At 32.5% G+C, this 27,175-nt stretch overlaps 2 protein-coding genes across 4 annotated transcripts; one reads left to right on the top strand and one right to left on the bottom strand.

Moving 5' to 3' along the window:
• The first annotated feature begins 1,466 nt into the window (after positions 1-1,466).
• LOC126726709 (ras-related protein RABF2a) lies at positions 1,467-8,462 on the top strand. Its single transcript, XM_050432043.1, has 7 exons — positions 1,467-1,676; positions 2,784-2,861; positions 2,959-3,126; positions 4,776-4,824; positions 5,031-5,108; positions 7,566-7,655; positions 8,105-8,462. The coding sequence occupies exons 1-7, from the start codon at positions 1,638-1,640 to the stop codon at positions 8,203-8,205; spliced, it is 603 nt and encodes a 200-aa protein (XP_050288000.1). The 5' UTR covers positions 1,467-1,637; the 3' UTR covers positions 8,206-8,462.
• A 10,246-nt stretch (positions 8,463-18,708) lies between these two features.
• LOC126726710 (trihelix transcription factor ASR3-like) lies at positions 18,709-21,276 on the bottom strand. 3 transcript variants are annotated; one of them, XM_050432044.1, is made up of 2 exons: positions 19,903-21,276; positions 18,709-19,290 (listed from the first exon to the last, which is right to left on the bottom strand). In XM_050432044.1, the coding sequence occupies exons 1-2, from the start codon at positions 20,593-20,595 to the stop codon at positions 18,925-18,927; spliced, it is 1,059 nt and encodes a 352-aa protein (XP_050288001.1). In that variant the 5' UTR covers positions 20,596-21,276; the 3' UTR covers positions 18,709-18,924. The 3 variants fall into 3 exon arrangements, with proteins under 3 accessions (XP_050288001.1, XP_050288002.1, XP_050288003.1); XM_050432045.1 differs by having other exon boundaries at positions 18,709-19,274; positions 19,899-21,271; XM_050432046.1 differs by having other exon boundaries at positions 18,996-19,279; positions 19,899-21,269.
• Between the last annotated feature and the right edge of the window lie 5,899 nt (positions 21,277-27,175).

Raw genomic sequence — 27,175 nt, forward strand, 5'->3', positions numbered from 1 at the left:
TTAAGCTACTACTCTTACAATAGCTTTGTATGCATGATGACAATGTTTAGGATTTGGAACATGTTATCTTGGATGGGTATGTTACATGTGTGTGTCTAAATATGTTGGATTAGATTGTTTGAGTATGTGTTGTGCGGATGTGTTAAGTTTCATATCAAATGTTTACTAATGTATATATTTAATTTATAAATAATTACAAGTAACCTCTCAATCACTACAGGACTAGTAAAAATGGTTGAATTAAATAAAGTTTAAAAAAATTTCTCTAAAAAATTTAAAGAATAGGGTCAAAAGATTTTTTTTTTTTTTTTTTTGAGAAGACGGGTCAAAAGAAATTAAAATTACAAAACTCAGGCTGTGTTTGGTTCATGTAAAATATTTTCCAGAAAATAAATATTTTTCGAAAATGTTATTTTCGGGAAAGGAAAATATTTTCAAGTGTTTGGCTGCATTATGAAAATTGTTCTAGAAAATGTTTTCATGTGTTTGGTTGCATTCTGAAAATGCTATTTTCCTACTATTTCTCACATTTTCTCACCCATTTTCTCAGTTAGCAAACAATTTTTATAATAGAAAATTTCAATACATAAACTTAAAACAAACAAAAATCAAAACAAAACCAAACAAAAATCAGAACAAAACATTTCCACAATTCAAAAACTCGGTCAAACGGAGAGAAGGAGGAAGAGAGAGTGATCAACAAGTGAGGGAAAGGGAGAGGTAGATCGAGAAAGAGAGAGATCGGGCATGGGTGGGTCATGGGTGCGATCTCAGTGGTACTACAGGCGACGCGAGATCAGGTGGGTGTGGATCGGGCAAGGTGGGTGTGGGTTTGCCGAAATGGGGATTGGGTTATGTTTCTTTGGGTAGCTTGGATGTGGATCGGAGCTCATGGTGGTGTGCGATCTTGCCGGTGCTGAGGTGCGGCGAGCCGGTGTTGGTGTGCGATCTCACCGGTGTTAGGGTGCGACGAGCTGGTGCTGGTGTGCGATCTCCGTGGTGCTTCAGGTGGAGTGAGCTCGCCGGTGCTGGTGTGCGATCTCTCTTCCTTGCTGTTTCTCTCTCTCTTCTGTTTTCCTGGGGTGGAATTGATTTGAAGGTAAAATACAAACAGAAATGGTTTTACAGGGTCAGGTGGCATATTTTACGATCAACGGAAATGATTTTCCGTTTGACCCAATTTTCTTTGCGCACCCAAACACCTGCATTTACAGAAAAACATTTTCGAAAGTGATTTGAAGCCAAAACAAACATAGACTAAATTACATTTTAGGTAAAATTTTAAGGTACAATCTTATAATAAAGTTTTCATTTTTTTTTTTTTTTTTTTTTGGCATTTTGAGTCTTAGACATGATTGCCACGTGCAAGATGTCGGAATTTTTTTTTGCTAAACACGTCGGAATTAAGTAATTTAATTTAATACACACAAAAAATTCAATCGCTTTCGTGTACTTAACTTTTGCGTTGCGTTGAGTCTTTCGTAGAAACAGAGAGACAGAGTAAGAGAGAGGGGCTATTTCTTTTGTCTTGATAATTCTGTCAAACCCCTCCTTCATTTTCTTCTTTTTCTTTTGTCGAATTACGATTTTTCTTCTCTTATAAATTGTTGATCTTGATCCATCAATCGATCACTGTGATGGCTACCACCGGCAACAAGAATATCAACGCTAAGTTGGTGAGATTTTTTTTCTTCTTTAATTTAAGATCAGTTTGACTGTGCAAATTCTGATGTGGGTTTGATTTGATTTTGAAGAATTTTCTCTTCTGGATGATTTTTTATGCAAATTCTGATGCGGGTTTTGCTTATTTTTCAAGAATTTTCATTTTTTGCTTGGTTGTTTGATAATCTTGATGCAATTTCTAATATAGGTCAATGATTTTATTTTGGGCTGTTCGCAATTTTGATGCAATTTTTTTGATGTTGGTTTGCTTTGATTCTCGAGGATTTTGATTGGGTTGTGCTGTGCATATGCAAATTCTGATGTGAGTCTTAGCTCTGAAGGATTTTGTCTGTGTTGAGCTTAATTTTTGGTGCAATCTTGTTATTTTTTCAGTTCTTGGATTTGCTAATGCTTTTCATTCAAACCCTCAGTTGAGGGGTATGAAGCTTTTTTTCTTTATTTGGTATATTCTTTGAACAAATTGTGATTAGTTCTGTAGAATCTTATGATGCTTGTCTCTTTTTACATGCAAATGCTGATGTTTGGTTTGATTTTGTTATCAATTATAACTTCAAAATCCGTACCGAAAAGTTTTTCTTCTTTTTGTTTGAATTGTTAATAACTCTTGTTTTGGTGTGATATTGTCAAGCATGAGTTGTATGACATGAGTTGCACGATTGGTCCACTTTGTTTCGATGAACAGCAAGGTCATTTTTCAATATGTATGGAATTTTTTGATTAGGGCAATTAACATAGGGTGTAATGTATATTAGGACACCTTTTTCTTTGATTGGTAAGCTATACACACCTTGTGGATCTTGAGCCATGATCTTATCCTCCATCCTATTATTGTGAGACGTGGAAGTGACATTTAAAGTAGTTCTCATTGGCTTGTCGGTTTGTTAGTGCACTAGAATATATGAAATTTAGAATCTTTAAGTCAAGAAGTTTGTTGAAATGCAAAGCTTTTTTTTTTTTTTTCTTTGTTGTATAGGTATGTTCTCATATGAAGATGGGGTTATAGTTATGAATAAAATTGTTAAGATTTTTCATTTCTTTCTTTTGCAATTTCTTTGAGATGATACTGAGTTGCATAAGGGTAATTTTGGTGTTTGCTTCAGGTGCTTCTTGGTGATGTTGGAGCTGGAAAGTCTAGTTTAGTGTTGCGCTTTGTTAAAGGGCAATTTATTGAATTTCAGGTTGGATGCTATCAAAATTTTGGGGTTTATAACATTTTCTATTGAAATTTTTTTTTTTTATCCTGGTGGTTGACACTTTTTCATTTACTGTTTTTAGGAATCAACCATAGGTGCTGCCTTTTTCTCACAAACATTGGCTGTAAATGATGCAACTGTAAAATTTGAGATTTGGGATACAGCAGGTCAAGAGAGATATCATAGCTTAGCTCCTATGTACTACCGAGGAGCTGCTGCTGCAATAATTGTGTATGATATTACAAACCAAGTAAGTTAATTATGACAATGTGGATGGCACCTTTCCTTTTGGTTGTAAAAAATTTGTAATGCTGCTGCAATTGTCTTTTGTTGTGATAATTATTCTGTAATTGTACTGGCAATGCTTTCTAGCTCAATCCCTTGTAAGTGTAAGGCAGAGGTTGATGTTGTGAGTTCAAGACCCACTAGTGCATGTGTACCGTACCAATAAAAAAAGAGTTATGTAATTGTAATGAATTACAATGAGAAGACAGATGTGTTATGTGTTCAAGGTTATGTAAAAATGCGAAATAACTCTCAACTATATGTACATATGGGAAGTAGGGTATGTATAGAAGACAAGAAATTCAATAGATTGTTGACCACGCATTGTTATATATGGTAAGGATTTATAAGTGAACCTCTTGTGGTTTGGTCATTTCACAATATTGTCCATAAATTTTCAATTGCTACGTTTGAACCCTTAAACAGAAACAACAAGTCTTTGTTCCAAAACTTTGGGTTTGGCTATAGATTCTCAAACAAACTAATCAAGGTCTGTCACATGTACTCTTTCTGCCATTCAATCCTATCCTAAATCATACTCTTTCACTCTTCTTCTACCTCTTTTTTTGTTCCATTGATTTGAATCTACTTATTTAATTGCTTTTCTCTGCACATGACCAAATCATCTCAAGTGACTCTCTCATTTTTTCATCAATATGGGCCACTCTTTATCTTTAGGCAGATTTCTTCATTTCAAACCCTATCTTTCCTTATATTTCCAGTCATCCATCTTAAAATTCTCACTTCATAATCACTCATTTTTTAAAATGTTACTTCTTAATAGCCCAATATTCAGGATCATTAAAGCATAGCTGTTTTTATAACAGTTTTATAAAAGTTTTCATTTAACTTAATAGGTTTCTACAATCACACAATACTCCTCATGTGCTTCTCCACCTTATCCACCCTGCTCTGGTACTACAATTCACTTCATTTTCATTCTATTCATCCTTATGAATTATTAATCAGTGAAAGCACTCACTCATCTAGTTTTGTTAATATACCTTCTATATTCTTTGTTGTAGTCCTACATGGTTGAAAACCTGTAGATTCTAAAACTTCTCTCCATATTTCTAACATTCAATATGAACTAGAGTAGCCTATGAAAGGTGATGAGAACTGAGAAGGCCTCACTTCAAAACTAGATCACAATTTTTGAATATCTTGGTATTCAACCTTGTTTCTCCTCATACTCTTTGCTAGTTGCATCAGGATTTTCTTGACATTTTCCCTAGCCCAGTGTGTACGCTGTGTCACTGTCACAAAAACCCCCCTCCCAATTGACTTGTCTAAATGAAATTGTTTAGGCTTGCTTAGCTGGAGATCTGTATGCAGCATGTCAAAAATTTATATATTTCTCTGTTTATTATTGTGTGCTTTCATATTTTTTATATTATTTTTTCTCCTTGTATGACATTATCTATTGCTTATATTTACACCTGAAATTTGTTAGCTTCTTGGATGGTTATAGAAGTTGGAAAATTATGTGTGCATAATTATGTTAATGATGCAGACTGTAGCCTCTTATATCACCAAAAAAAAGATGTTGACTGTAGCCTTGTTTATTGTAATTCAATTTAAGCCAAGTTCCAACATTGGTTTCTTCTTTTGTAGGCCTCATTTGAGCGAGCGAAAAAATGGGTCCAAGAACTTCAAGCACAGGGTAGTGTTTTACATCCTATGTTGTCTGTAGACAAACATGATTTTATGTGACTCTATTTCTTATGATTTTGTTATGCCATTCATTGATTGAACACAAACTTGTATTGACTGCAATGGAAGATATAACTCATATTACTAAATGGTTTTTGTGACTCTATTTCTTCCAGAATTATTAAATAATTTTATTTTACTTTTTGTGGACACAAGGAAATCCAAATATGGTCATGGCACTGGCTGGCAACAAAGCAGATTTGCTAGATGCAAAAAAGGTGGAAGCAGAGGCAAGTACATTAGTTTTGCTTTTAGTAATGTGCTTCTTAGTCTTTAATTAGCCTCAATTTCCCCTGTTGTAAATCATTGAATTTGAGATGACTATAACAGATTCACGAGATCACGAAATTCCAAAAAAATTTAAAGAGTCTTTTAGATTTTGCAGAGTTTAAAATATATGCTTAGATGTCTGAGTATTTTGTGATTTTGAGAGTTGTCTTTGTAGAGAATATGACAAATGATTTGCTTCACTATTCCACAAGATGACAGTTGACATGCATGTTGGGAATTTTTGCTTAAAGTAAATTTTTTTGCCACTTTTTGCAAGTCTCACTCCAATCCTCTGCTCTGAACGAAAAGTTAACAGAAATAAGCGGAAAATGGTGGATCAGACTGACGGTATTAAGATTACTGTCAGACTATGAGAGATTTGATTTCTAGCATAGTGGAAAAAGATGGAGCGAGAAACCAAAGAACATTACTTGTGAACTAAAGTCATGACCTTCCACTCTCTTCTAATATATATATATATATATATATATGTTTTTTTTTTTATAGGTAATAAAATCTTTATTGAAAAGAAAAGTACAATGAGTTCACAATAGTAAACTCACAGCAAAAAAATGGATACAAACAAATCAATGGGAAAGCTAATAGAATTAAGGAAATCAGACAAAGAAGTACAATGTGTAAAACTCCAAATTCGAGACCACTCAAATAAATTCCTAGTTAGCAAAGACTTCAACAGGTCCACAGTTCTATTCATGTCCTCAAATGTTCGGGCATTACATTCCTTCCAGGTTAACCACATAAGACACGCCAGTACCATATTCCAAACGCTTGAAGAATGATTCCCCAACCAATTCCACCATGTAGAAAGGAGAGAGACTACTGTCTTCGGCATTACCAACTGAACCCCAAAGAAGGAGAGGACTTCGCTCCACAAGGTATGGACAAACTTGCAATGGAGCAATAAATAATCCACGGTTTCCTCATCACACCGACATAAGCAACACCAATTAACAAGAGGGAAGTTCTTCTTAACAAGGTTATCTATTGTGAGAATCCCACCCCTAGCCGTTGTCCATAAGAAAAAAGACACCCTTCTATTCTTAACACTCCAAATGCACTACCAAGGTAAAAAAAAAAAAAAAACCAACAGAGCTTCCAATAATGAATTATAAAAAGAACGCACATCAAAGACACCACTACAATTCAATTGCCAAACCATGGTGGCATCAACCCCCCTTAGGTATTTTGGATGAGATATGCACAAAGAAAGCATAAAACCTTTCCATCTCCCAATCCTGAAACTCACAGCGAAAGAGTAAGTTCCAGCTTATATCACCCCCATCAAGTGCAATAACAACCATATCAGAAATCCTAGCTTCTTTATCCACAGCACAAGCAAACATTTCCGGATATAATTCTTTCAAAGAAGTAGGAATTCTCCAAGGGTCATGCCAGAACCGAATACCAAAACCCTCTCCTATCGCATACAACACATGACCAAAGAAACTCTCAGCCCCCTTCCTAATGTTCTTCCACATCCCACAGCCATGCATTCCTCTAGCAGCTTCAGTTTTCTCCTTTTGTCTTTCTATCTTTGTGTGACTGTATTTTGCCATCTTTTTTTTGGGGCAAGGGGTGGGGGGTTGGATCATTTAGGTTGCTTTCCAGAACTGTCTTGTTTGCTTATCTCACGTGTGTGTTGGAAAAAATTTTAATTTGTATTAATTTACTCTACTTTTTGCAATTCTCAGTCCTCTCAGAAAAATAGAGATCTGGGTTTCAGCTTCCTTTCCTTTTGTGGGTGTCTGCTGCTTCCTTTTGTTTGGCATCCAAAATTTAATGTTGAACCAGCCCTCTCAAAACAGTGCATATGCCAAAACTTTGTTTTAATCTTTTTTCTTCGTCCCATCCCCCAAACCCCCAAATTATTAACGAAAAATATTGGATATGCCTTTAAACTCAATTAAGACTGTCTTCCTTTTGTTTTATTCTATCTCTATCATCCCATCACCGAGACCCCCAAATTATTTATGAAAAATATCGGATACACCTTTAAACTCAATTAAGATTGCATTTAATGCAATCGAGAATGTCAATTTTTTTGGATGTTACACATAGCTGATATTCCTATGTTCTGATCAAACCTGTTAAGTGGCTAAACATGCTCCATGTGGGAAAGAAAAAAGAAAAAAAAATTAAAGGTAAACATATAATGAAAATGGATGTGTTATATCTAAACCATACATCTTCTGAGGGCTGATTTGTGATGTAGTCACCTCCTTGGAGTTCTATATTATACATTATTGAAGTGAGTTACATTTAGTAATTCTACTCTAGATCTCAGGCTGGAACCTGGCTCTTGTTTACAAATTATTTTAGTTTGTCCTAACTTCTGTCTGCATGTTGTATGTTCAAGGGTTTGTGTGTTGCTTATGTGATTATCACTTTTGTTACAGGAAGCACAAGCATATGCTCAGGAGCATGGCCTTTTCTTCATGGAAACCTCTGCAAAAACTGCAGCCAATGTCAATGACGTCTTCTGTGAGATAGGTATACTTCTAGGGAATATTACTTAAAGGTGCCTTGCCAGTTGAAACACAAGTTTGAAACTGAAATTTAATATAAAAGTATTAAGTTGGTCATTTAGATTGGGAAATCAGAAGAATATTTAAAGGTCTTGAATCAAAAACTAGTTTAAATTGTACTCAGGCAACAATAAATCTTGTATTTTGTCTCTAATTTTGTGAGACCTGTTTCTGTATTTAGACTTTACTGGATGCATTTGCTAAAGTTAATCTGAAGAAAGTTTCTTCAAATTGTTGACCTGTTAATTTGAGAATAATGCTGAAAACTTATGAATGACCAACATAATCATTTAGGGTGTTTTCCAAAGCCAACTACATCTTTCACACCTACCGAAACAAAATTGCTAGTGCTGAGTGTTTGTACATGTAATTTCTCTGTGAAACTATAGTTGATTATTTCATTTTTCTGTACAGCTAAAAGGCTACCTCGAGTGCAGCCGGCACAGAACTCATCAGGAATGGTTCTTATGGATAGACCTGCAGAAAGGGTTGCAAGTACATCTTGTTGCTCTTAAAAGACCCAGGGAACTTTTGCACGTTGCCTGCGCAGCCTTTGTGATGCACAGTTGAAATCAATGTTCTAGTTATCAAGTTTGGCTGTGGGTGTACAAGAACTAGGCTGCACAGCTGAAATCAATGTTCTAGTTATCAAGTTTGGCTGTGGGTGTACAACTCATTCTGAACTGTACATGCATGTTTGTTGATGCTGTATTTACTGGCAGTAAATGATTGTGGATATTGTGTTATGTAACTAATGGTGTGTTATGCTTTAGTTTCAGTTGCAAATTAACCGGGTTCAGTTGCCAGTAATAATTTTTTTTGTTTTTTTGTTTTTTAAAAAAATGATTCAGTAAAACATTTCCATTGAGAAGCAAACATGATTATAAGCTTACAATACATGTGACAGATCTACATGTAAAAGTAATAAATGCTGTTACTGGGAAAAATAACCTTGAGGTATATAACAATGTTAAGCAGCCAATGAAAGAGTGCCTGTTACCTTGAGAAGCAAGCATTGTTGTTCAATTTAAATATTTGGTATAGTTTCACTAGTAAATATAATTGATGAGTTTGACCTACCTTAAAATGTATAATAATGTTCATGTATTAGTGATCAATAGCTTTTATGGGGTAACATCTACATGCATACTTGTATCTTGAACCCATAATCTCAACCTTCAGGTGTTAGTTCGCATAGCTCTATGATTCTTCATTTTTACAAATTCTTGCTTTCTGTTTGAGGGCTCATAAATTTAGCGAAAGTCATTTGAGAGTTACATACTAATTTAAAATCAGTCTTCTCATCCCTCTCCTTGCCCCCATTTTATTTTCTTCTCCCCCTTTTTCTTTACCACTGCAAACCAGGTGGCCTACGGTTTGTTATGGTGAAGTTTGATTTTAAACCAGTGTGAAGCAAGGATTAGTTTTAAAATAAATAAATAAATTTAAAAAAAGAAAGAACTAAAAAAACAAGAGCTAAATTAAAGAAATATTTTAATAAAATAATTAAGGTTTGGATGTCTCTAAGGCAAAAATTCAAATAGTATTTATTTTATACTGAAATTGTGTCTTAAAGAAACACAATTTCAGTTCACATATGAGTTTGGATATCAAACATTCACAAGCAAAAATTCAATCTTATTCATGTTATTTAAAAATCATGTCTTCCAAACACAATTTTAGTTATACTTGTCAATTTGGATATCAGACATTTAAACATTTAAAACACAATTACTGTATAACATGAATTATATTAAATTTTTGCGTTAGAAATATCCAAACCTTCAAATTTTAGATATCTAATATCCAAACTAATATGCAGAACAAAAATAGTATTTTTAAGACACAATTTTTGTATAACATGAATTTTACTGAATTTTTACCTTAAAGATTTAGGATTTGGATGTTTGATATCCAAGCTGATATATAGAACTGAAAAAGTGTTTATAAGATATGTTTTCTATATAGCATGAATTCTAATGAATTTTTGTCTTAAAAATATCTAAACCTTAAAGGCTTGAATGTCTTATATCCAAACTGATAAGTAGAACTGAAATTGTGTTTTTAAGACAATTTCTAAATAATATGAAAAAGTAAATCATATGAATAAGATTAAACTTTTTAGTTAGAAATATCCAAAATTCCAAACCTTAATAGATATCCGTTCAGCTTTATTCCTAAAATTCAAGCCACAAGTAACTTCAAATCTTCATATTAGCTTTGCATTTGGTCAAACCTCACATACAAAATTTCTCCATTGCCTCTGTTAAAGGCATTCTCATTTTGTAGATCTACAAAAGAAATAGTCATTATTGTGTAAAAAAAAAAAATCATTTCCCAAAGAAAACCATTCTGTAAATTTGTGATTTCACGTATTAAAATTCTTTGTTCTTGCATGATATGAATTGCACACTAACTATCACAATGCAACGCCATGTTGTCTTGCTTCAAACAAACTCATCAACCAGGCCTCTAAGTCAGTTGCTTCCTTTATTGCCTCTATTTTTATCATATACTCAGTGCAACCGTGTAAACCCCGCATTTCATTAACTTAAAATTTTGGAACTTTTGAATTGAATGCTTTAATATTTGAATATTTGATTAGTTTATAATATTTAATTTTCTATTATTTTTGTTTAATGAGAGAATCAATTTGACTTCAAAAGGTTTGGTCTTAAAAAAATATCCAATTGACACAAAAATTGACGTGTATTAAGAGCGTAAAGAATATGTAATTCAACGGTTAGATTTTCAAAATATGCACTAATATTTATTTTATTGAGTGAGTTTGTAGCCTAAAACTACAACCAATTTTGTAGTTAAACTTTGTCCATCTATTAATTACCTATACATATATCATCTGGCTTGCAATCAGGCATTTAAAATATATTTTGAAAATATCCACACTCATAGGACTATATATGTGATTTGCATGCCATGTCTAACCATGATCAGTTTGGTTATTTGTATATATGGTATGGTTATGTCTATTTGATATCTCATATGTCTTTCAATTTTTACCCAAAATAAGAAAATCATTTGTTGTTGGAAAGCTTATGAGATGTAAATGGCAGCTATGCAATTTTTTGTTTCTACAATTAACCAATTTATTTCATGAAAATGCGGCACAAAGTTTTAAGTCGAAAAACTAGAGTTTGACTTATCTCTCAACCCACACCACCAATGGCCATCAAATTTTAAAGGCATGTTTCCGAGGATAATTTCATCAAATGGGTATATGCCACAAAAACGGTGCTAATTCAAGCATGATTCCTTGTCATTTTTTTAACTTAAAAAAAAAACAAAAACAAAAACAAAAAAGAAAAACCATTAAGAGACATACATACAAGAAAAGGGAAATGAAGAACGTAGAAAGCAATAATTCTTTATTTTATGTATATATTCTCAGTTGTTCAGACTATTTTACTTCCTACTTTTATGAGACATTCAAGAAACCACATAAACTAAGAGTCTCTTTGGGATTCGCTTATTTTGCTGAAATTGAAAAAATTTTGCGAAAGTACTATAGATAAAGGTAAATGTTAGTTGAAATAATATAGTGAGACCCATGAATAGTATCAAAAAGTGTAATAGGACCCATGAATAGTAATAAAAATAAGCTGAATAGTAAAATAAGCTGGCAAAAATAAACTAGCTAAACAGACACTAATAATGTGGTGAATTAAACCTAAAACCTCTGAATTTATGTCACGCTCCAAACTAATAAGCCTACCACCCAGATACACACATAGAGATTCTTTATTCACATGCCTTCGTTAATCAAGCTCACAAATAAATAGGATATTTGTAAGTGTTCAACGTTGTATTTTACTACCTCTCATGAACAAAATATTAATGTGAGAATCACACGGTGGTATTCTATTCAAGAACAAAACACACGATATCCACAACTTAATGCACTCAGAGAGAGAGAGATTTCCTTGTGTGTTGTTCTGAACGCCACTCAAAATGATTGTCTAACAACAAAGTGTAGTATCCTATATTCCTATTTGTAGACACAAAGCACCTCATCATGAAATTTTGGGGTCGTCAAGCAGTTGCAACTTTTGCCAAAGGTTATAATCCTTTACCAAGAGTCACGCCAATTCGCCGAGAATTAAACCAATGCATGAAGAGTCACAACTCCTCATTATGAATTGGATTGAGCTCACTTTGGGCATACTCATTTTGGATTCAACCTAGCACAATATTTTTAACAGCTATATTCTCACAATTTCAAAGTTTTCAAGCTGTCATTGGATGGTTCTATTCTCCAAGATTCACTGTCTTTCATTCTTATAACCTAAGTATAAGGAAAATTTTAAAAAAAAAAATTCAAAAACTTTTGTTTTCAATATTTCTTCTTTCTCATAATTTTCCCATTGAATTTAAAGTTTTAAGATAGTAGGTTATTGAGTTTTGAGGTGGGCATACTCATTTTTGGATTCAACCTAGCACAATATTCTTAACAGCTATATTCTCACAATTTCAAAGTTTTCAAATTGTCATTGGATGGTTCTATTCTCCAAGTTTCATTGTCTTACTTTTTTTTCTTTTTTTTTGGGTGGGGGACCATGGTTGTCAAAATCACAATTTAGATCACATGATCCTACAATCTCACATGCCCAAAACGATCTAGATCGTTCAAGGATTGTTCACATTCAAGGATCGGTGGTAGGATCGTTCAAGATCGTTAGTATTGTATGATCCTAACGATCCCACACGATCCTAGTTTCTGGCATTTTTCTTAAGCCTAACAGAAGCTCAAATGAAAAACAACGTCCCAATAGGTCCCATTTTGTTGTTCTAAGGTTTATGAGAAGAAAGAGAGAGAGTTTTTACAAAATCTACCCAAAACAAACTCACACATTTGTGAGATAGAGGGCTGAAGATCAAAAAGTGAAAGAAGTAGCATAGATCTTTATTCTACATAGCCATTAATGCTTCATAGTTCATAGATTTGCAATGAAGACTTTGAGTTGAAATAGAGGAGAAAAGGAATTACAAAAGAGAGAGAGAGAGAGTTCAAGTAAATGAGGAGAAAGATAAAAGAAGAAATTAGAAAGTGGAGGAAGGGAAAAATTCTTAGGTAATCCTAGAGTACGAAGAAATTGTGTTCCTTCCTCTCACATTCGTGGTAAACACTACCATGAATTTAATAAATATACCCCATTATGAATGTGAAATGAGGAAGTATCATTCTCTGTGTCCCGGGAGTACCTAGGAATTACTCAGGAAATATGGGGAATTGGGGTTTAAGATGGAGCTTGGAGTAGGAATGGCAATTTTGCCTCACTCCACAAAGGTGGTGGGACGGGAATAGGGCAAGATTTTAGCCCCGCACCACGGGGCAGGGTGGCGATGGGTTTAGACTTTTTAGACCCAACCCGCCCCACCCTGTCCCCCCCCTCCCCCCACCCCGCATTGATAAATGTTAAATTGTAAATTTTTCATACCTTAAAACTCTATTATTTAAACAAACGTATCATCAACTTATTTTATTCTACTTAGTAAGGCTTTCAGCCTCTTTTTTTTTTTTTTTTTTTTTTTTTTTGTAGCAAAGTTGGAAATAAGGTACCAATTTTAACATTTTCTTTTGTCTTTATTATAAACAAATTTATATACTATTGAATCATTGATTATTATATTATGAGATTTTTGTTTTTGTTGTGATATTGTCTCGTTAACCACTTTAATAATATTGTTCAATTTTTGCTAAAAATTAGTTTGATTTGATGGGATAAATTTATTTGTAATTTCAAGTATATTTTTACTAACGAAACAAGTTTTATTAGAAACAATTGTAATAGTTGTGGGCAAATTAACAAGAAGTAGAGTTTTCTAGGGTAGGACAAGGCTTTGTAGGGCCCCAAGGGGCAGGGATGAGGCAAGAAAATTTTTACCGTAATGCAAGGTGGGGCAGAGATGGGGCAAAGACAAAATCATGCATAGCGAGGGCAAAGACTCCATCCTTCAGACCCGCCCCACCCCATTTCCATCCCTAGCTTGGAGTGCCACATTTTGGGTTTTAAATTTTAATAGTTAGGTTTTTTTCCCCCTTGAAATGATGATGCTAGGGTATTAGTAAATTTGACTATTCAACCTTTCCTAGTATTTTGAATTTCAAATAAAACTTAACCTTTTTTTTTCCTTCTAATGCCATTGATGGTCCGGTTGGTATTTTTATAACTGAAGTTTTCTGGTTTTTTAATTTTTAAGCAAATTGAAATTGATGGTCCGGTTTGATAATAACTTGTTGTACTTGGTTCCTAATAAATATTTATTGAATTTTTAGGATAAATTGTGCTTAAATTTAAATATATTTATTTCGTTAGTATAAGCGTAATAATATATGATATACAAATTATCTCATATTAATGCAAATCTTTTTTCTTTTCTTTTTTCTTTTTTTATGAATGCATGATTTATGTGATTATTTAACATACAAAGTCACTACAATGTGAGTGAGTTCCAATTAACTCAATTGGTAAAGTTTCTAATGATTGAATAAGAAATCTAGAATTCAATCCCCACTTACACCAAAAACCAATTGGTATCTTAGTTTGATGATAAAGAGCTATCATCAGGAGCAGACATCATAGGTTGAAACTCTAAAAAAAAAAAAAAGTCACTACAATGTGCATGTTTTTTGCATTTTTTTTTCTAAAAAAATGTAAGATCTTACGATTCACGATCTCACCTACCTCCCACAATCCTAGGTAGGATCCCAATTTTAACAACCTTGGGAGGACCGACCTTTGTTTTCAAGATTTCTTCTATTTCTCAAAATTTAAAAGATGGAGTAAGGGATGACCTTTCCTATCATGCTCTTATCACTTATTTGTAATAGCTATAGCTGTTATTAGCTGTGGTAGGCAATTTCTTATTTACCCACTCAATTGTTGAGGAGATAAACACCTTGAGAGTATCTTTAATTAGTTAATATAATATATAGAGACAAATTTTAACCCAAAAGGCATAAAGACAATAGGTATGTGCTCAATTATATTATATTAACTACTTATTCTTCTCAATGTTATTCAATGTGGGCTTTACTAACGTTTATACCCAACATTAATTTTGGTCTAAAGTCATTTGAAAGCTAAGAATTTTTTGCAATAGTTAAGAGGACGAATAGGGTACTCTAATGGTCAATTCTAGTTTTTTTTTTTTTTTTTTAATATTTTTTTATACAAAATAGAAATTCTACTCTAACCTAATCTATATATGTGTGTGTGTGAAACTCCCTCCTGAAAACTTGAATCTCGGCTCTTACCCCCACACCCCACAGGCAAAAGAGATGTGATAGAGGCAAATGGGTACTAATTTCATCATCCAATTATCCATACAAAGGTCAATGCAGTAGGTGGTCTAATGGCTAGACAGTAGTCCAACAAGGCAAAGGGCCAACGCTAGGTTCATTGGTGCCCATCTTTCTTTGTGTTGTTCTAGGCATGTAGGGTTGCCACCTTCCCATTCTTATGCTTTTTGTTTTTTGTTTTTTTTTTCACCCAAAAATAAATAAATAATCTACACGAAGAAACGTATGAGAAAAAATGGAGTGAAATTATACTTTATTCTCTTAAACTATCACTTTTTTATACTTATCGCCTTAAATTATAAAAATGCACATTTACTCCATAAATTATTATCTATATAAGTTGTAACACTTTACACTTTATTTTATGAGTAATAGTTTAGAGAAATAAATGTGCATTTTTATAGTTTAGAAGAGTAAAATATAAAAGATCATCTTTATACTTACTCCTCTAAACTATGAAAATACTCACTTACTTTCCTAAAATATTAAAGGGTAAGTATAAAAGGGATATAATTTAAAATATAAACGTACATTCTCATAATTTTAAGAACTAAATGTGTATTCTGGTAATTTTGTGGGAAAGTATAAAAGGAGTATTGTTTAAAGGGATAATGCATAATTTTCCCAAAAAAAGAAAAAGTGTGGCATTTAAGGTCCGTTTAGATACAGCTGAAAATTGAAAAGTTTGTAACAAATTAATTTTTAAATATGTAAATAGTTCTGTGATGCTTATTTTAATGAAAAAATTGTTGAAAAGTAAAGTTTGTGAGTCCCATAAATAATACACGGACCCACTTGTGTGGCTGAAAAATAGTAAAAAAGTCAAATTGTGCTGCTTAAAAACCAAAAAAAAAAAAAAAAAAAAAAAAAAAACTGAAAACGCAAACTCAAATTGTGCGGCTAAAAATAAAAAATAAAAAATAAAAAAGCTGAAAACGCAAATATCTAGCGTGAACACGCAAACCAAACACATACTTAAGATATCTATCTTTTTCTTTTTTTTCATCCTTCTCAATATATATATGATTTAAAAAAAAAAAAAAATTTAAGCTGAAATGCCCGTTATATCCAGGCTCTCTCTCTCTCTCAATCTCAAAAGGGAAAAGGCAAACTTTAGCAAAGCTCTTTTGTCAGAAAATACAACTGAGGCTACGGCCTACAAAAAAATTGCCAATAATAACCCCTTCATACAGTCAGAATTCTTAGTGGGAAAGTAAAGGATCCAGACAAATTACAAATAAAAGTTTAAAAAAAAAAAAAAATACCAACTTTATTTTTTGTCACTACAGAATGCAATTACCAAATAATAATAATAATAATAATAAAAACTGATGGTAGCTTGGTAAAACAGAAGGGCAAAGCATCTCTCTCTCTCACAAACACAGTCACAGGGTCAGAGAGATCATTGACTGGTCGCCTTTGACCAGTCTTTTGGGGATGTCATTACCTGCACTTTTTTCAGATGTACTGCTCCCTCCCTGTACTACTCTTACTCACTGCCAACATTTCTCCCACCTATTTCTTTCTACCCTCATTAATGATACTTTAGCTACCTCTACCTCCACCCCAACCTTTTCTAAGAGCGTTCGCTACACGCTCTTACCCATTTCATCCTCATCAATCTCTAATCTCTTCCTCTAGCTAAATATAAATAAAGTTTTCTTAAAATAGATTATTAATATATGACTTAAAGACACACATTAGTAAATTTCTATAAATAAATAAATAATTTAGTAAGTTAAAATTTGAAAGAAAATTTTTTTTCACAATTTTTTTTTTTAATGATTACTTCTATTAATTATTGGAAAATGTTAACGAGCATGGGTGCTTATTAAGGTTTCCTTAATATAGGTTCTATTTAATAAAATGATTAGATAAATGAGAGAAAAATACATAAAAGTAGTCACAGTTTATTTTAATATTTTTTTTTCTCTTTATAAAGTTGTTAACGAGTAACTTACAGTACTCGTTAACACAACCTTTACTTGTTTGTAAATTGGAATCGATCTCTAATGGTCCGTTTAGATTGAGAAAGAGGGAAAGGGAGTAGAGTAGAGTAAATTTGGCCCAAAATCAATCTATTTGAGCTAACTCTACTCCCCTCCACTCTCGCTCCTTCCCTCCTCAATCCAAACGGGCAAGTTTGAACTAAAATGAAATTATAAGGATTTTGTCTAAAGTATTCCTAATAATTTCATTTTAAACAAAACTTTAAAAAGGTAAAGATGCAGTAATTGAAAAAACTTGTAAAATTAAATTGTGAATGATCCAAACCATGAGGAGTTAAATTGTATATACACAAATTACAAAATTTGTTAATTTGAACAAAATCTAATTATTTCATTTTAGGGTTTTGTTAACAAGTGTGCTTTTAAGGTATTTTATAATGAATTATTTTTAAAAAGTTTTAATGCCAAAAATCAGTTGCATTTTTATTTTTTCATAAAATATTTCTAAAAACATTTCTTAAACTTATACCCTTAGGATCTTTATTAGCTGTTTCCTTCATTTTAATCCAAAATTTAAAGATTCTAATAGAGCAATTGAAATTTTGAGAATTATTTTATGAGCAAATCATAAGAAAGGTAAATTGTAATTTATTCAAATAAAAATTCACAACTTTACTCGCACATTTTATGATAATATATAATAATTAGTAGATAATAAACATGGATCTCATTTAAAAATGATTACCGATTACAAATTGCTATCTTAACAATTTTCCCCCCCGGGGGGGGCCTTTTGATACGGTTTTCATTTGTTTTCTAAAGAGGATTTTTCATGTTAGACCCATATTTGCATGAGGTACTACTATCTCTATGCATATTCAAAGCTTTTCTGATTGTGTGACTTGTCGACAAGAGTGGCAAATTCAAATGCACCGTACTGTATGTAATTGCAAAGCATAAGGTGTTCTGGACTTCATTGCCCATGTTCGATGTCACACAAATCAATCATGGTTTTGTCTTGATGAAGTGGTCCTAGAAAAGATTATACAAAGTCATTAAATTGTGATGTCCCCTTTTCTTTTTCTTTTTTTGAGAATAGAGGAGGTATGTTGTGCCAAATCAATTTCACGTGTGTGTGTATATATATATATATATATAAGTTTTGTGAGTGAAAGTTCTATGTAAATACGTAAGAGTGTTACATACATTACAATACTTTTTTTGATCAAGTCACGTATAAAACAATATAATAGAATTAGAGCCTAACCCTCTACGTAAATACGTGAGTGAGTGTTACATACATTACAATACTTTTTTTATCAAGTCACACTTATAGAACATTATAATAGAATTAGAGCCTAACCCTTTAGGTTATAGGGTCAATATGAGAGAGAGAGAGAGAGAGAGAGAGAGAGAATTAGAAATAAAAGTGAATAAAATATTCAAACATAAAATAAAGCATGCACAAATGGGAACTTTTTTTTAATGAAAAGTGCACACAAATAGGATTAGAATTATTAACAAAAGTCAATCAAAAATAAAATAGAGCATGCACAAATGGGATCAGAATTATTGATAAAAGGGAATCAAACATGGAATAGAGCATGCACAAATGGGATTAGAATTATTGATTAAAGGGAATCAAACATGGAATAGAGATTTAATTAGAATTGTTAACAAAAGTCAATCAATTAAACATGAAATAGAGCATGCATAAGTGGGATTAGAAATTGGTTAACAAAAGTGAATCAAACATGAAACAGATGCACAAATGGGATTAGAATTATTGATAAAAGTGAATCAAACATGAAATAGAGCATGCACAAATGAGATTAGAATTTATGTACACCCAACAAAATAGGATTAAAATCTCTCTTTTGCTCTTTCTCTCTCTCTCTCTCTATCTTAATTCTTAGCTATAATTAAATGCATATTAATAATGTTTATTTACTAGTAAAGTAAGATCATTTTGGAGCTGATTGGGTCTTGTGGGAAGCCAAGGCATGGATGGAATCTGCCAGCTTGTTGATAGCATCAACAAGGCCATTAATGCCTTGCCTACTGATTTCTGTCTTAGATTCCTCAATCTTCAGCCTTCTCTCATGCAAATTCAAAAGTTCTCTGTGCCTCCTCTCTTCTCTCGCCTCGCTTGCTTGAAGGGCTTCTGCTATGATAGAAGCGCTTTTGGAAATGGCAGTGCCCACTTCATGTGATGAGCTGCTTGCATTTGCAGTGCCACTGGTCCCCTCTCCACTTTCACCTCCTTTTCTCCTTCTCTTTGCTGGTGAGTCTGAATGCTCACTCGTATCAGAATCTGAGCTATCACACATCTCCAAATCATATACATATGGAACTAAATCAAACCAAAAATAAATAAATAAAATACTGACTGAAAAATATTAATTAACATTCATCTATAACCATCAACAGTGATGATGAAATCACTCAAATGTTACCTTCATTTTTCTTCTGAGAATAAATTAATATTAAAAACAGATATACATAGTTGCGTGTGGTATGACATTAAATTTTGTGCATCTCAGTTTTATAATTCTGCTGAAAGTACATTGCATAGAAGAGAAATTAAATTCCATAATAAATGTACGTCATACGGTGAAGTTTAGGCATCAATTTTTTTTTTTTCCTTGGGTAGAAAAATGAATGGCCAAAATTTTCTGCTGTAATTTTTCAGGTTCTGTTGCTTTCCTTCAGGTTCTGTTGTAATCCAGCTTCTTTTCATTGAAATTGTTATGTTCCCATCAAAAAAAAGAAAAAGAAAAAAGAAAGTGGAGCTTTTGCTCCAGAGAGATTAATGATACCTACATTGCTGATGCTCATATGAGTTTGCTTAATATATTATCTCCTGATATGCTAATCTTAGAACTTGAAAAATGCATAAAAGAGATGGAGAGGTTTTTGATTCATTTAGAGAGAGTACCTACTGTGGGCGTATGCTGAGAATATGTTAGAGCAGGAATTGGTGCTGCTGGTGATGGCAGTGGAGGAAGAGTAGGTGCTGCTGGTGCTGGTAGTGCTAATGTTGGAGGTGGAGTAGTAGTAGCAGTAGTAGAAGAGATGTGATGCTGTGCTAGAGGCAAAGACGCAGGTCTGTCCATCACAAAGCCAATATTGGGATTGGAAGCTACAGACATAGGCACACCACTAGTACCAACCACAACCCTTTGACTTACAATTGCTCCTGGTTTCTTCTCCACAACCTCCACCAAAGCCTGATATATCTGAGGGGACATATTGGTGGGCAAGTTCCTCTCTTTTCTCTCATTCCTCTCAATATTCCAATATGACCCTTCAACATTGTTTCCTTCTCCTCTCTCAGCTATCCTCCTCTCATAGTCCCTCACTTTCTTGTAATCCCTCATAAGGTTATCCCACTTGTCATTGCACTGGTTTTGGCTCCTGAAACACCCTTTTCTCCAACAATAATCTTCAACCCATTTCCATCTTGGCTCTATAGATTTGCTCCTCCCTTCGCTACTAGTGTCCCCACTACTAATCCTCTTCGTTCTTCTCTCATCATCCATCTTCTTTGCATCAATCAAAATCATTGTCTCATCTGGCGTCCAGTTCCCTTTCCTATAGTCCCTCATTATACTATTACCCCCTTGTTCAGCCATCAACCAAATGCATGCAAGCAACACACAAACGAGTGAGAGAGAGGGTGTGTGTGCTTGTGTTTGAGAGAGAGAGAGAGAGAGAGCTAGTCTCTAGAAAAGATCAAGAAGAGTGGCGTCATGCAGTGAAAATTTGGTCCAAGGGGCCCTTATATATCTCTCTTTTGATTTGATGTGTTTGTGCGTGTTCAAAGTTCAAACTAGTCAAATCCCACAAAAGATTTCTAGTTCAGGTAAAACATAATTAAGGTATACCTAAACATACGGATCAGTGGCTCTAAAACCATAACACAGTCTGAGACAAAATGGGGTCTTGCTGTTTCCATGATTTTTGTGGTTTGTATGTGCATCTGAAAATGATTACATATCAAGATAATGATACACCAAAGGTGTGTTGATGCATGTTTTCACCATCTTTTTCTACTACTCCTTTTTCTTAAAATTTTCAACCTTTTTGGAGCTTTATCTTTGATTGGCACTCTCTCCCCTTAAAATCTTCAAAAATCTTCAAAGTTTAAAGGTGAAATCTAAATCTACTTATTCAAACCAGTGCTCCCCACAGAGTAAGGGGAACCCTGTGAGAGAGAGAGAGAGAGTCATGAAGCGTACCATTATAAGAAAAGGCCAAGCAAACCCATTCAAACTGACAGATCAACAAACCCCAAAAAATTTCAGAGAGAGAAAGAGAGATTTGAAGAGAAAAGATATGGTGTTTGTGTTAATGTGTACGAGCATGACTCCCACTACCCCTACTACACGTGGTCAAGCCCCCCAATCATCACACCCGTTTGAATTGCAAGTATTCATTATTTCATTATGTGTTAAAGACTTAAAGTTGCTGCAATGGAAGCCAGTCCCAAAAGTGTAGGGCTTGTGGGACTCTATGACTCTATACTCTATTTGCCTCTCTTTTTGATAATGAAATCAGTTGCACTTGCACCTATACCACAAGGAATTTTGTCTGTTTTATTTCTCATAGCTCACCAATAACAAAAAAAATTAAATGATATAATATGACATGCAGTCACATACACACATTATAATAAAGGAAGTAATATTTCAGAACTTTTTAAAAAAAGAATTAAAAATTCATCTCTATCACTCTCATAAGGTGCATGGGAAATATTTTAGTAAAAAAAAGTTACTTTAGTTTAAGACCCTTTCTTTTATTAGAGCATTTTCAATTGCAAATGGGAAATGTAGAGGAAAAGTACAATCAAGGCACAAAAAGGTGTTAGCAACTGGACTTGTAAAATGCCAGAATTGTAAATTTTTTTGCAATTGTATTACAATGCCATTTTAAATGTAGGATAATACTGTAGTACAATTGTGCAAATTATAATATATTTTAATTGATAAAGTGGAAGAGAGATGAAGAATTATATTGGAATATATTATATTATTTTAGTAGATAATATATACTATTTTAATGAGTAGAATAGGAAAATAAAAATTGGGATGTTGGGTGTGTTATAAAATGGTATGGTATAATTGATAAAATAGCTTTTTGAGATAGTAAAATAGGATAAGATACAATTTTCCATTGCGAATGCTCTTACAATCTAAATCTAACGAGTACATGTTACACCTATATAAGAAAGTATGCCTCACCTATATTCATGTTTAAGGCCTTTTGTACTTTTTATAAATTTTTTTTGATGAAAAAATAATAATTAGCTTGTCTTCTGCATAAAAATAAAAAGTTGTTAGACCCAAAACATTGATCAGATAGGTATGATATTTTGTGCCATTCCTCTGTGCAGACTTACTTTTGTTTGTATAGAATACTTGTGATGAACCAAATATTGCAACACTACCATCCTAAAAGGCACAACTTCATCGTGCAGGTCATTGAGACTTCCTTTAAGCTTTAAAATTACTTATGTGTTTTTAAAATTTATATTAAGCTATATACTGTTACCAATAAATGCAAGGCAAACTGTCTGAATCCTACAGATGAAAAAAAATTCCATATTTCAAAATTTTATGGTTTAGGGTTTAGTTCATAGTGAAATTATTTTTCAAAAGCTACTATTTAACAAATCATTCACAAACATTAATATAACATTCAGTACAAATTTAAGACTATACTTATTCAGCAAAAAGAAATTAACTATAATTTGACAAAAAAATAGTGAAGATGAAAGTTTGTACTCACTAGCTAGATGATTTGTTACCAAAATTAAGTTTATAATTAGAATGGTATCAATATAATTGATATGAACAATGCTTCAAAATAAACTTAACAATTATTGAGTTATCAAGTTATTATTAATTCTCATGTGAGTTTATCACTTATACTATTTTATATATATATATATATATATATATATATATAGGAGAGAGAGAGAGAGAGAGAGAGAATTTCAACCTATGACGAATGTTTCATGATGATTTGTCTTTATCTCAAATTAAAACATCAATTCACTTTAATGTATAGATGGTGTTTAAATCACATATCTCTTGAACTCACTATTGATACCGTTTTATTGTCTATTATTTACAATTTATCGCTCCATCGATTAGAATAAATTTGTGGAAAAAAAAAAAAAAAGGTTGACCTCAGACCCACTGACTAATTAATGGGGTTTATAACTTGAAAGAGAGAAGCCATGGGCCAATGTGTGCATGGTGGATGGGTTGCAGACTTGTAGTGTCAATGATGGAGTGCGAAGCACCGTAGTACAAATACTTAATTTGTTGAAGAAAATCAAGCAGAAGAAATCTACATCAAAAGGTTAAGCAGCCCCTAAATCCTAATCATTTGGTTAACCTCACAAATCATCATTCATATAAATCCCATGTAATCGCAAAGAATATATATAATAATTGCAAGTTAAAATTTAACCCCTATCCTTCCTCTAATTTACATGACCACCCCCAAAATTTGGATTTTGTGAGTTCTGACAGAGAGGACAGTTTTGTCCTTTTAAGAAAATACAGATGTCAATTTCGTCTTTTGAGGCAAGGACATTTAAAGCCTGGATGCCACGTAGGAAACTTTTTTGTTTTTGTTTTGTTTTGTTTTTTTTTTTTTTTTTTTTTTTTTTTTTCTTTTGTTTTGTATTGTGCCAGCTTGGACATGAGAGTTGTAAGAGTTTGAAAGGGGGGGGGGGGGGGGGGGGGGGTACTGGTTTGACTAGGGTTTGACCAGAGAGGACAGCTCTATGTTATGGAGGTCATGACTCATAAGAACCCTGACCAGTCTCTTTCGTTCTTAGTTTTTGGAGTCTAGCCTGCACTTTTTAGTGTACACCAAAATTAAGGGTAGTTTCGTCATTGGTAAATGCAAAATAAAATAAGATAAAAATAATAAATTTTTTAATAATTTCAATTTTTTTCTAAGGTAAGATGTAAAAATTGTTCTTAAAAAATATCCAATTTGCTCCATAAACAAAATCAACGCTTAAACTATTTGAAAGTTCTTTATTCCTTTAAGTCTTTAGCTCCCTTCCAAGTCTCGACAGCTTGATTTAACTACAAAAGAGCACTCGCATCAATTATGGTAAAATCGCATCAACTATGGTTAAGTAAAACATAAAAAGTACATTCTGATTCTAAAATATAGAGAAATTTTTTCCCAAGCAACAATTATATATGCAAGTGTTTGGGTAGTCAATAGTAAATAATAGAGGAGAGGAATAGTGGCATTAATATAAATTCAAGGGATGATTTTTGTATCTTACCCAATAAAATAAATCAAACAAATAAGATATTTGAATCTTGTGCAATAGTTAGCACTATTTCACCATATAATTACCAACCACGTGATATGTAAAAGTTTATTCGATAAAAATTCTATTGATCTTTCTAATTTTTTGACCTTTTCAACTTTAATATCCCTCATGGGATTGTAAGAAAAAATTAAGGACCATGCCCTTTTATGCCAAAACTTTGCCACAATTTTGATATAGTGGGCTATGAGTAATGAAGAAAAAATAATGGGTCAATATAAAAGTGACAAACAACTAACTATAATTTACTATATACAATAGTTATGAAAAAGAATGCCGATAAAAGGTGTAGTCTTACGAATCAGGGGTAGAACCAGGAATTTTTGTTTGGAGGGTTAAATTACAATACTAATATATTTATCAAGACAACCCTCCAACATACACACACACACACATATGTGTGTGTGTGTGTGTGTATACACACTTTTTATTTGATAAGTTATATATATACACACACCCAACAAAAAAAGAACTTAGTATTTTCAATCGAAATTATGTTTGATGGTGATCTTTCATAAAATAAAAATCATTTTTTACCATTTTCATAATAAAATTCTTAAAAAGTTTCATTTTAAATACAAACTAGTCGCTAACCCGTGCGATGCACGGGAAAACTATTAGAAAATAATAAAGCATGCATATATTAAAAGACAATTTAAGTTCATGTGTGCTTGTAAGGGATACATACCTAAATAGTTCTTACGGTAGAAATAAAACCTTATCTTTGAGATAAAACTAACTTTACATAAAACAAATTAAAAAAAAAAAAAAAAAAACATAAAACTGATATCACGGGAAATTCAACCACATAGTAGTAATATATAAATCTCTTAAAACCTAAACCTAAACCTAAACGTAAGGACTAAATATTTATGCGCCTTCTCTTGCTTTCTTGATGTATTTGGTTAAAAATATAAAACTGATGTCACGGGAAATTTAGCCACATAGTAGTAATATATAAATCTCTTAAAACCTGAACCTAAATCTAAACCTAAACCTAAACGTAAGGACTAAATATATAAACAAACTAACCTTACAAAAGCTGAACTTTATAAGCTAAAATCTATACCGTGAGTTGTAGATCTTGAATGCTATACCGTGCGTTTTGGGCTTCCTACATCTGGAGAGAAAGAGAGAGAGTTTGCAGAAACCAAAGAAAATCTCTCTATAACTTAAGAAACACAATATAATAAAATCAAAGAGATAAAATTTTCAGAGGACAAAATATTGTAGATAATTTAAAATAATTTTGGTTTAATTCTTGAACACCGCAACTCCATAAAATTCATACTAATAATAATATTTTATGATAGCACAGTTAGAATTTTGGTTTAATTCTTGAACACTGAATTGGAAATTGATTATATGAGTATTCAATGGTGAACAAAGTACTATGTATTAATCTATATGTAAACAACACTAACCTTACAAAAGCTGAACTTTATAAGCTAAAATCTATACTGTGCATTGTAAATCTTGAATACTTTAGGGCTTCCTACGTCTGGAGAGAGAGAGAGAGAGAGTTTGCAGAAACCGTGACTTTATATTTTTTAACTTGAGAGAGGGGTAAGGTTGCTAGGGTTTTGAGAAGTTATAATTTTTATTTATTTTTTATTTTTTAAATATTGTGCTGACGTGGAAAATTGTGGTGCCAGCAAAAGTTTCGATTTTATATATATATATATATATAGATGATCAAATTTTATACTAAAGTAAGTAAAAAATATTTCAATTAAACTAATGAAATTTTCAAAAACATGAATGATCCAAAACTTGGAGGAATAAGTTAGGCTCTAAAGTCCAAACATATTTGAAACTATCTTGTTCTAACTCATTATGTAACAACTAAAGAGACATTTCTTGTGTAGTTTTAGTCACAAGATTTTTTTTTTTAATGAATCAATGATTTGTTAATCGCCACATTGCAAGTTGAAAAATGATAGATCTAAACATGTTTTGTGCCAAATTTTATCAAATATTTAACAAATATAAAAGCACATTTTACAAAAAATAAATTAAATTAAATTGAGAAAAATAAAATTATGTCTTTATAACTATTAAACCAATTATTTTTTAAGAGAATTGTTGGACTAACTCAAATATTTGGAGGATGGAGGGCAACTCTTATTTTTGTAGGCTAAATTTTGAAAATATTAAAATAAGGGTTGTGTTAATTGGCATCGTAAGGTGCTCGTTAATTATAGTCTACTATACTTTTTATGCAGTTTCATTGCATATTTATGTCATATTTTTGCAGTTTTTAAGTTGTGGAGCTAGTTTTATAAAGAAAAAAATATTTAAATAAATTGTGGGGTCAATTTTATATCTTTTTCTTTTATTTATTCAATTTTTTTTATTAAATGAGACCTATATTAGTGTAACCTTAACAAACACGGTACGATATTCCCTTTAAATAATTATATAAATTCTAAGTAAAAGTTCAAAATGGGGGGCCCACCCATGTATGTAACTCCGACTTTGCTATGAATTACTGAAGGGTAATTGTATGATGCAGTAGTATCTCAATCCGCCGATTCTCTCTCTCTCTCTCCCTGCTATTAACTACTGTATTCCTTATTTTATAGTGGGCCACTGTGTCAGAACTTCAATTTGGATTTTGATAGAGATGCAAGACCACGTGTGTGTAAGATCAGATGTCCACACCAACTATGGTGCTACCCCCCTCCCCACATATCCAAACCACTTCCATAAATTCTATAATTAATTACAACTCATATATTTACCCCAAAAAAGAAAAGAAAAAAGAAAGGTAAGAAATATTTCATAATAAGATTGTTAACAATATTTCATAATAAGAAATAAAATAAATATCAGATATTTATTATTTC

The sequence above is a fragment of the Quercus robur genome, chromosome 5, assembly GCF_932294415.1.
Source record: "Quercus robur chromosome 5, dhQueRobu3.1, whole genome shotgun sequence".
In the NCBI taxonomy this organism is placed as follows: Eukaryota; Viridiplantae; Streptophyta; class Magnoliopsida; order Fagales; family Fagaceae; genus Quercus; species Quercus robur.